The 11,835-nt window shown below is 40.5% G+C and overlaps 1 protein-coding gene across 7 annotated transcripts in view; it reads right to left on the bottom strand.

The window, feature by feature from the left end:
* Positions 1 to 11,835, bottom strand: part of Sesn (Sestrin) — a 218,060-nt gene that overhangs the window by 8,942 nt on the left and 197,283 nt on the right. For all 7 annotated transcript variants that reach the window (XM_076772804.1, XM_076772805.1, XM_076772810.1 and 4 more), the window contains 5 exons: positions 10,005 to 10,175; positions 3,381 to 3,563; positions 2,734 to 2,974; positions 1,913 to 2,178; positions 674 to 1,048 (listed from right to left, as the gene is read on the bottom strand). In XM_076772804.1, the coding sequence (XP_076628919.1) occupies positions 674 to 1,048; positions 1,913 to 2,178; positions 2,734 to 2,974; positions 3,381 to 3,563; positions 10,005 to 10,175 (1,236 nt within the window). The remainder of the gene's footprint in view (positions 1 to 673; positions 1,049 to 1,912; positions 2,179 to 2,733; positions 2,975 to 3,380; positions 3,564 to 10,004; positions 10,176 to 11,835) is intronic.

The raw sequence follows: 11,835 nt of genomic DNA, 5'->3' as shown, positions 1-11,835 counted from the left end.
ATTTCGCAAAAATGTTTCCGTTCCAAAGAACATATATCGTTCGAAATATATGCAACGTCCAGTATGGATTCATTATTCTTTTCTGTCATTGTTTAGTGAAAATGTCTGACATCGATATTTCAATCGAGTTTCACAGGGAGTTAGTCTAGCATTAACATAAATACAGTTACATATTCATTTGTATGCCACCTACATCTCGAATCAGGGTCACCCAAGCCCCACCTCACCAGTTACGTAAAAATTAACGTAAATATTTTGGTATGATTTATTTTTGGCTCACGTTGTATACAGTGTCAGGAGAATATATTAAGTCCTTGATTATAAGAGCAGGTAGATGTCCTTGTGATACATTTATCAAGTTGCAATGCATTTATTATATTATTGTTCGTAAGAGCAGATAAACGTATTAGCGATGCATTTGTAATATCGAGTCGCGGATTATAAAACCAGACATCTCTGCTTCTACGTTCAACGAGCAAATAAACTCTCCTGGCGTAACCGACGTTCTCCTGGCGCAAGTAAGAATTATTTCGCTCCGCCAATCGAGAGATTTACGTTAAAGATGAACTTGGAGAACGTTCAATAAGATAAAGACCACGTGCAAGGCATTGTCTATTACGAACATTCTGTGGAAACAGACGCGAAAGGAGGAAGACGAGAAACTTTTACCAACCTTCTCGCTGTGCTTGAACTCCCTCATGACGCGATCGTAATCCCTCTTAGTGACGCGCTCCGGATAACACACGGCGCTCTTTATGAAAGTCTTCAAGCTTCGCTCGATGAGCTGATTGACCTCGTTGTAATCGTAATCGTCGTGCCTGATCCCGAACATGCACTGAATGTAGTTCCAGATGGCTCGTCTGAACCGCGACGTGTCCACCTCGTTGTGCGTGCCCATCGTGTAGTACGTCAGATTGTAGGCTGTTTTGAACTTGTCGTCCAGGAGATTACCAACGTCGTTGTAGAGACGGTTCACCAGCGAGTAACCGTGATCGTCCCACGAGTAGTCCTGGACGCGGAAAGTCGGTATGTCGTTCAGCTGACCGCGCTGAAACACGCGAACAAGAAAAAGAAAACGTATAAAATTCGATCCAGATCCGAGCTCGAAGATTCTTATTTTTCTTGCTTCCCTTTCTTCGGAGCTTAATCGCGCGACCATTTAAGGTTAAGCGGTTGGTCTCGATCGAAGAGATACGCACGTGTCGTCGCGTCGTAAATATTCATGGTATCGGCGGTTCGAGACGGCGATCGAACCGACGAACTTTAAATATTCATCGGGGCGAGCTTTGGCGTCGCCTTGAAACCGTACTTTCGATCGTAAAAACAGCGCAGAAACACTGGTATAATCCTCGCGGAGCCCGTGTAACCGAGTTAGCAAACCGGGCTCGCTCGAAACGACAGTTTTATCGCGTCCACTCCGATCGCGGAATTATTTTATTATCGCGTTTTCGCCAAGCAACAGGCGCGCGTTGAGTGACCGGTGCTCATTGATCGCTTAGCCTCGAGCGGTCGACAATAGGATAGTCGTTCGACGCGAAGAAATACTGACGAGTCGGAGGGAATGACTCTGGATGGAATGCAAACGATGAAAATTGCTTTAACAAGTTCCTAAACTCGAGAATTTCATTCAAAGTTCTCGTGCTCGCCGACAGAGGGCTACGCTCGACCTGTACCTTTCTCGCAAGCACTCGATTCACTATTAAATATCTCGACGTTTAAGGCAGGGCCTGTTATCGATGAGTCTGTAAATTCTAATCTTACGATTCGAATAAAAGCAAATCTATTAATTACTATGACTAGTAAAACCGTTCCCACAGGGCCAGCTACGCAGCTGGCATAATCGAATGCTCCCCGGGGAGAGCGTTCACGCGCAGAGCCGATCGATCATTGACCGCGAGGATTAATTAATTACCTTGGCGAAGTCCTGATAGATGAAGGTGGGGTCCTCGATGAAATGACCTATGTCCGAGTCGAGGACCGAACTACTCCTCTGAGGCGCCGCCGCGAGCTCCGCGGACTGCGTTTCCACGGTCTCGAATCTTTTCGACAGCTCCTCCTGGGTGATCTGATAGGACTCGGACTTCTCCGACAGACGCTTCATGCGCTCCATCAGAGCCTCGACGCCGACCTCCTGCTCGCCGACTATGCTGGGCGAGGACGGCGGCGACGACATGCTTTCTGCACAGATTGCAAAACGGTATCTATCGTTATCGCGACGGCCAATAAAGTTAATACGCCGCTGTAAATCGACGGCGAAGGGTCCAGCTGTTGTAAATCACCGATGAACAGATTTTCGACCAGGGAATTCGAGAGAAACGAACTTGCGAAACGTGTGAGAAGATTATATTACGAATTGTCTTTTAAAAAAGGGCTTGCTATTGTCGACAGAAAAGTTATGATACTCCTAGACACAACACTGACTGAAATTTATCAAATATAAAAAGGTGTTGATCTACTGCGAATATAATTGGTTTACGATTAAATAGAGGGTTCTATATGACGATATTTATTTATGTAAACTTCGATATAAACCTATACATGAAACCATTTTTAAAGAGTTAAAAGCTAAGAGGTTACCGTAGATTGTAACTAAGAATACACGACTTTCAAGGCTCGCGTAAACGAATCCAATCGAGTTAAGTTAACATTGTGAGAATTTCGAATTAATTGACGCAATCAGAGACCGTGACTTCAGAGACTGTCGGTTACAAAGTATAGGAAGAACGAACTTACCAGTCTTGCCATCGCCATTGAGAATCTTCTTGGGACTATTGGAAATCTTGTCTTTGGCAGTTGGTACGTTATTGCTATTCTCCTGGACGTTCAGTTTATAATGGTGGCCGGCAACGTTGTCCAGCTCCTCGTTCACCCCGCATGAGAAGACGAAAGACGAGAGGGAGTGGAAGTGAGCCAAAAGGACTATCGCGTGAACGACCTCGGCTAAGGACCAACTGTCCGCGCCCTTGGTCAGTTTCTGAAAACCCGGAATAATTATTTTCATCCCCTAAATAGATACAGGCTTAAAGGTTCTGGCGCGAGTATAGAATTTCGTTCGACTTTCCAACGAATCTTTGTTTTGACACTTTCTCGTTGTCCTTCGGTTTTCGTAGCGTGTTCCATATTAATTCCAACGCGAGAATGACTAGCAAACAATCGTGACACTTTTCCAATTGGGAATGCGGCCGAATAAAATCGCAAATCGATTCGATGCTTCGAGAATGACAGTCTAGCGCGATATCAAACGGTTTCAGGAAAATACTAGCAACGATAGGTCTCCGAAATATCACAAGATTTAGAGAAAAGTAACGATGGATTCTATATCTGTACTTTTGGGTGTCCTGTAGAACGATTCTAGAATTTGTTGACGATCGAAGACTCACCTCTATGTGCGTTTTGTTCAGCAACCACGGCCTATGGGCTAATATCTTGTTAATCTCATAGAGATCTTGTAATTTTCCAGGAATTGACTTCAGACCCCGAAGCCACGATGGGTCACCGCCCTGAAGAATGAACTCTCCTTTTTGCAGGTTTATTAAATAGCTGCACTGGTGTCTACCTGCGGCCTGAAAACATACGAAACCTTCGAGTTTGTCCTTTCTAAACTATTAGAATTAATATTGGGGTAATCGTAATATCGTAATCGTAATATAAACGTCCCATAATGTCTCAGAATGAAATCAATCGTAGAAGAAATAAAATAGGACTGCAATACTCGTCTTTAAACTTGCACAATAGATTATTGAAACATAAATAAGTTTCAATGGCAAAATATATAAATCTTCTTGACACATTTCTATATTCAGATTTGAAAATTGCACAAACTCAAATATTTTAGATAATCCACCTTTTTTCACGAGCCCATTCGGTACCAGTTACACTCGCGAATAAAGCTTTCCAATCACGAAACAGAAGGATAAAAATCTCGATAATATTATGCAACCTGCAACTTCATCGAAGCCAACTATCGAAGAGCTTGTATTTAAAATCCAATGTCAGCCTTCGCGTGCTTCTTCAACGTTGTGAAGTTACTTAAAGCCAAAGTATTGAATAATCCCGTTATATATGTCGCCACATATACGAAATAAAGTTTACCAAAAAACATGATCTCTACACTCTGTACAAGAAATCTTTTTCATTTGTTAAACTGTGTTTCAAACATGTTCGTATCTAATTTGTTTTTTTCAATCACATGATCCGTAATACTAAAAAATGACCACTCTATCGCGTTGTATGTAGAAAAAAGAGATCGATTTCTGAAAGGAACTGTGAATCGTATAGGATTAGACATTTTCATCAGCTTGGGTCTGACTAAAACTTACTCGAATTACTCATTCTACTTATTCCTCGCGCCACATTCTCTCCAAAGAAACTCACAACCCGAGTTCTGTCTAACAATTTCCCAGTTTAAACGACTGAATTAAGTCGCAACTCAGTACCGGTTTTATTTGTTAATCAATTATGTTTGGCATACGAAAGGAACCGTAGAAACGAATGAAAATAAAAGAGATAAAAACTGTCGAGGGGCGGGAGTTTTGCGACGCAACCGGTGTTCGGCGTAGTTGGCGCGACGACGAAAAGCAAACGATCGATGGAAACGAGCACGGATGAGACGGGTTCATGATTAATCGCGGTGAGGCGGGAACGGGGGATGAAGATCGACAGAAAGGGGGAGCCGAGTAGGAGGAACAGAGGCACGGGACACGTTGGAACCTCGATCTTCGTAATAGTTTGTTTTGATCGCGCTGGAATTACATCAGAAATTCAAATGCCGGCGCCTACCATTGAGGAAGGAGACGAATAGGTGGACTGGCGATGGGTGGGGAAGAAGTCGAGATGATAAAGCGCGTAAACAAGACACGTGTTTACCATGCGGCCCAGTGGATCGATCGACTCGAGAGGCGCGATAAGCGATAAGAAACGTTCGCAAATACGTTCGAGCGTTGCTGCACGCGCCTCGAGAAAAGACACTGCTCCAAACGGGCGAATTTTTTAAGCTGCCCGGAACCAAATATATTTCTATGATACGATCCGACGCGATCTAAGAAAACACACAGGCAAAATTCGTATCCAGAGACGAACGTCAAATCACAAATCTACTCGAATAAAATTATAACTTTGTGATTATAAAATTTTTCTAACCGTATAGATGTATAATTTGAAGATAATAAATGTTGAAGGAAGTGCGTTGTTCGCGAGTACAATTAAAAATAAATTTTGTTTTGGACGATCGTCTACCTAAACAAGTATTCTTATACTTATCAGAGTATTATCGACGAATTGGCGAGACCTCCATCGGACTATATTTAATCATACGTTATCGAGTCGCCTCAAAAGATCTTTTAATTACATATTTGCGCGAATACCTCACACAAACAATGGAATCGTTTTCACATAGATTTTCGCCGATCGCTCTAATCTTTTACAACGATTCGCAGATTAGGTCTAAAATTGATTCCTAAATTCTAAGGTATTTATAGCGCTAGATATAGATTAGGAACGATACTCGAGAAACCAATATCCCTGGAGATAATACAGGGTGTTGGGCCACCCCTGGGAAAAATTTTAATGGGGGATTTTAGAGGCCAAAATAAAACGAAAATCAGGAATACCAATTTGTTGATGAAGGCTTCGTTAAACAGTTATTAACGTTTAAAGTTCCGACCGTACTGAATTTTTTTCTCGGAAATACGTAAGATTTCGGGGGTATGTCTATTGACCAAAAATGATTGTAATTGACTCCCGCAACCGAAAATAATTTTTCCAAAACGATTTGAAATTTTTTTTCCCCGTCAAAAAATTTCACACCTTCTCGAATTTTTTTCTCGAAACTGAGTAGGATTTCGGGGGTATGTCTGTTGATCAAAAATGCTTGCAATTGACCCCAGCAACTAAAAATAATTTTTCCAAGACGATTCGAAAGTCTTTTTTTTTCACCCAAAACTTTCACCACTTACTCGAATTTTTTTCTCGAAAATGGGTAGGATTTCGGAAGTATGTGTATTCACCAAAAATGCTTGCAATTGACCCCTGCAAGTAAAAATAATTTTTCTAGAACGATTTGAAATTTTTGAATTTAATTGTTAATAACTTTTTAACGAAGCTTCCATCAACAAATTGGTATTCTTGATTTTCGTCTTATTTTGGCCTGTAAAATCCTCTATTAAAATTTTTCCCAGGGTTGGCCGAACACCCTGTATAAACACAGCACATTGTTTCACTTCGATTCATACGTGCAGAATTGTCAAATGATTTTCTTTCAAAGACCTAGCAAAAAATCACTGCTAATTTCGAAATAAATGCAAACTTTTGTTCCACGTGTTTCCACGTTACAGGACACCTTCCATATATGTTCTACAGTCGCGAGAGGGGGAAATCAGCAAATCGCGAAAGAGAGAAAAAGAGTTCTCACACGAGACGTGCACCAGGTGGGAATGTTTACCGGCAGAAAAGCTGTTTTTCAGATACCTTATCGCTTTTATCGCGTTCCTCCGTGTACCAACTAGCGATCCCCTCTCCCGTAGCTCGTTGCTTTCGACGATCGTGTCCCCCTCGCCCCATCGACTCCCCCTTGTCTTTTATCGCGCTCGATAAAGTGTTTTCGGTCGAACGTTTCGAACGACGATCTTTCGTGTATCGACTACCGGACCTATCGCGAACCGTCATCTCGAAGTCGCGATATACAAAATACGTTTTACATAAAAAGAATATAAAACGAATTGACGTCGACTCCGCGGGTTAATTTCTTTTTTTTTCACGGACAAACGAGTGGATCGCTTGCAACGTCACGTTGGAAAGCATGCTACACGATGTCTTGATAATCTTTGGCCCAACGACCCACAGCTGCAGACTTAGCGCCGTGAAACTGGATAAAAGAAACGGCGACCGCTTTGCTCCACGGAAAAAAGAACTCTTCTCGCGGTGATAAATCGCATTCCGGTTTATATTACTGATATCAGCACGGATTACGTCCAAACACGAATCGTATTTTCGTGAAAAATTCTCGTCCTTATAAAAGAATTTTCGATAACGAATGAAAGATAAACAATTCTTAATACGACGTACGCTCGATAAAAATTACCGAATTATATAATTGAATTATGTTACGCCTCGAACGAGCAACAGCTTATCTGAATAACCGTTCGATCGAATAAATCGTACAGAGATTCTCGTATCTGAACTATCATAATAGAGAGACTCGAGTGTTTGCATAGGGGAATTTTCAGATAATGGAACAATCATTTTCGGATACTGAATTTCTTTCATCGAAATAGAGATCAGAAGTAGAATGGCTGAGGAGTTTTATCGTTACACAGTAAAAAGTATGCTCGACGACATTGTAGACGAGTTAATTTAGTAATTTTGTTTGCTTATATCTGTTTTAAAGGCTATATTGATATCTAAAAGAAAAGAATTAGATGAGTAATATGTTCTATTTATTCGTGTCCCTCGAATGTTTATGATCGTAATTTATTTAATGTTTTATAGGTCGTGCGAGTTTATTCTGTAGATGACTCAAAACGTTAATAAAAAAAACAGCTCGCTCGAGACTGATAATTAGTCGTGTCTCATTGTTCGAGTTCCACAGATATTAAAACTGTCTATGTGTTGACTGACATCGAGTCATGCATATGTATACACGGTTCGGTTATTGCGGTGTCATTTTTTAAAGCATGACACACAAATACGAATAACGTTACGTGCGAGTCTAACGGGAATTCGAAAGTGTTTTCGATGTAAAAGCTCTTGGCCAAATCGATCGAACTAATAACAATACCGTGCCAAACTTATAAACACTAGAAAACTAGAATTAAGATATACAATTCCATTATAAAGTACAGTTATTAAAATATAGAAAATAATATAGAATAAAAATAAAGTTCCAGAGTCAAAGTGACGAAAAGAAAATTGTCATCGATAGTAAGTGCCTGCTTGAAAGAGTTAAATTATGGGAGAGAATGAATTATAATAGTAATCAGAGCCTTAGGAGAAAAACAATGATATTTGGATGCATAATGAATGGGGTATTCTGACTAAATAAATTTTCTAAAACATATAAGCAAAGCAAATTGTATTTCAAATAAAAAGTATCTCAATAATTCTATAGAATTCTTATTGTATCATCACGATTATAAGTATTGATATTAATATTTATAATCGGTATTAATATTAGCATCTAAATTACTACCTGGCCTTACGATTATCAAATGTATAATGTTTACATTATTACAGTCGCACAGTGACATTATTTTCTGTATTTAAATGACGTTGCCTCGGGCCAATAAATCTATCCAGCTACTTAATTCAAACATCGTATCTCTCGACGATGGTTCCTCAAGAAGCGGCACAATACGCTCGTGACATAATCTTTAAATTCTTTGATCCCACGCGTGTGCCATTGTACGTGTCGTGCCTTGTAAGAAAATAAAGTTAAAACAATCCAAACAGATCGCGACAGTAACGAAAGAAAGGTTTGGGGAAAGAATTGGGATCTCCGCTCCCGTTCCAAATATTTCGATTTGACGGAAACGTTCGTTTCCATAAAGTTTAAGCATAAATGCACCGTGTATATTAACAACGATCGTTGCATAATTATTTCAGTATGGATGTATACATCATAAATATGCACGAACGTATATTGAATTTAAAATACGATATAAGCAGATATTACAGTCAGATCCAAACGGATTAATTGTGCTTTCGGAAAGGCCTTCGAACAATGTGACTCATAAAATATAGGCTTTGAAGAACGAACCGCGATAGAACAAATATTGGAAACAAGTCCGTACAAACGTTTCACCTATCTAATCTTGTTTTCGAGTTATTGCCGATAGAAATTCCTGACGTGTATCCTTGTTAAGAAAATTGACACAGAGGCATTACGAAAGCGTTTGCAAATAGTTAGCAAGATCGTCCGCGAGATACGTAAGAGCAGGGTTGTAAATAACCGGGCAGAATCAATTATACTACCACAGTTTGGAATGAGAATGATTGAAACACTAAAAACAGCTGCATCTTGTAAACAAAGTCAGATAGGGCAAACGTTTATATGTGCCCGGAGATTGCGAAAGTGGCTTAAGATTTATATACTGTACATGTTTGTTGTAAGGTGGATCAGAAAATAAGCAATCAATTTTTTCAGATTTTTTTCTCCACGTACAGTGGCGTAAAAAATTTCGTCGAAGGTTCATAGATCACTTAAAAATGTACATATTTATTTACGAAGGTATTTTATTTTTATTTTCGTTACAGTTGCGAGTACGTTCTCGAGTGGTCGTAACTTTTGTACACGTGAACATTTTCCAACGAAATTTAGTAGATCCGTAATTCGATGTATGTACTTTTAAGCGATAAAATCCTCCGTATCGTTTGGGGATCGACAAGAATTTAATGCAAGAATAAAACGTGGTACCACGTATCAAACAGTCGTTAAAGTAATATTTGCAGTTTACTGTTGACCCTGAACTGGTTACGGGGTCATAGTAACACAGTACTGTTACAGTTATAGTCAGAGTGATCTTTAGTGTAGCTAAAGTGGCTTCGTCATCAAGAACGTACGTACACGAGGATAAATGTAGCTTCTGTTGATCAGTATTAGAAAAATCGGAAAATACAGACGTACGCAATAATGTGAGCAATGATATCACGAATAGTACTATTCCGATTCAAATTTTAAGAATATTAATCAGATTAAAAAAAAAATACTATAATTTAAACCCCCAGAGATATTATTTTACACGAGTAAATTATTTATTAAACTCGTAATATCAGAAAAACAAGGTTATTAAAAATTTGTTAAATTATCTAATTTAAAATGAATCCTGTTTTTTGGCGGTAACTCGACAAATTGTACTCTTTTTCGTTGCTTTTATAGCCTATGGTAGACACGTTACGAAACGGACGCGACACCAGCCGGGGATTACCCGATTTTTCTCGTTTATCGCGGTGTCCAGGGGAAAGCTAGCAGCCATTACGGGGAATTAAATGAGGAAAAGCAGAGCACTCACCATAATGGCGATGAGATGCCTGTAGTCGTACGGGAGCGGTCCGTCGCCCCTGAGGATGAAATGTTGGGTACGGAGGAAGTGTTCCAAATACGAAGGATGCGAGGCCATCACCCTCGAGACATGATCCAGCCTGTTGTTCTGGAGGAACGCATCCATCAACAGGATATGAGTCTGCAAACAAGAAAATTATCGGTCAAACGTGATCGCGCGACAAGCTAAAATTTACCTGTGAAACTTATTTCCAAAGATCCTGAAGTGACAAAATTCTATTCGAATGAAATTTCCGATTCGCTCGTCTACGTTTCACGAATTCTTGTCTCTTAAAATACTAATGAAGGAACGTACGACAACATGCGTCCAAAGCTTATCGTCGCTGCTCGCAAGTCGCGATCGACGTAACGACCGTAAACGCTGATCACATAATCGTATTAATGACACAATTACGTTTGTTCCGCGCCTCGAGGAGGTAAAGAAGAACTGGGTCGCTCGTAAACGAGCCTCGAAATCGGATAGCAAGCTCGTCCATATGGAAAACCCCCCTGATCGATCGTGCTTTCGTAAACGCGTACGAAAAGAAAAAGGATTTTCAGGTTTCAGACGAATAAACGAACAAAGAATCGTTCATCTTCCATTCGTCGTTGGGGATCTTTATCGAAACGAGACGCTCGTCGTCTCTGGCAAGTAAACCGAATCTGTAAACCACAAGCGTGGCGTGCATCGTCGATGGAAAGCCGTGAAACCGATAGACGAGTTGGCGTCGCGACGTTCTCGAAACGCAGATGCACCATCTTCTAAACTTAGATCTCGCACCGTGTCGCCTCCCGACACCCTTTCGACGCTTGCTCGTTTTTCCTCTCGAAAGGGGACTCATTTTCGTACAGCTGTGCTACGACTAAATCGGTTGTTTTTTTATCCCAGAGATTAGCAATTTAAATAATATTCTCATTATGACATTAATTATATTCTACACAACTAAATTCACAGTTCCACTTGTAATTCTTTTTTCAATGTCAGCAGACGAGATTACTAAATCGTTCGATTCATTCGTACATACCTCGTGATAAAGCAAGTTGAAAGTGCAGAATAAAATTTTTCCTCATAATAATTCATTTTCGAAATAATGGCGTGTCCGTCCATTGCTCGCTGTTTCCACTTCGTACGAGAAGATTTTATTCCAGCCCTTCAACTAGTTTTTCCACGAGGAATCAACCCCTAATAGATTCTATAAGATCCTGCGATTCTTTAAAATATTGGCAACCAAAGTTGCTGGTAATTCGATTTATTCGAGTAACAATCCTAATTCAGACACGATTCCGTGCGAGTACGAGCACAATATGCATATTAATGTGAACAGTTAGCGACCTTGTGGCGGGTCGACGACCCGCGTGCACGAATTAAACGGGAAAAACATTTCACTAGGGACGCAGCTTTCGCCGCGCGTTGAATAATCAATTCGCGTCCGCGTCGATCCATCAACGCGAGGAAGATCGCGGGATCCACGGCGTATCGGGCGTCACCAGCGATCAAAAATATCAGAGGGACCTGGTGTGACGAAACCTTACAGGCGACTACAGGCAGCCATTAATCTTGTCAGTGGAAAAGTTTCACGTGCACCGGTCTCTGAGCTTTATGTTTCACGAGAACCACTCCCTCGATCGACCTACAACCGCTGTTAAACAGCCTTAGGACACCTGCTGTTTTTAACAAAACTCTAATACCTCACGCGCGTTATTAATTGTTAACTACTCGCGTTACCCAACCGTTTTAACGCCAGATTTACGGGCGTTAATTGCACGTATCTTTATCGAAACACGTCGCGTGTACGGTCAAA

This window comes from Colletes latitarsis, chromosome 9 (assembly GCF_051014445.1).
Source record: "Colletes latitarsis isolate SP2378_abdomen chromosome 9, iyColLati1, whole genome shotgun sequence".
NCBI lineage: Eukaryota > Metazoa > Arthropoda > Insecta > Hymenoptera > Colletidae > Colletes > Colletes latitarsis.
The sequence above is the reverse complement of the archived record's forward strand: the minus strand, read 5'-3'. Positions and strand labels throughout refer to the sequence as shown.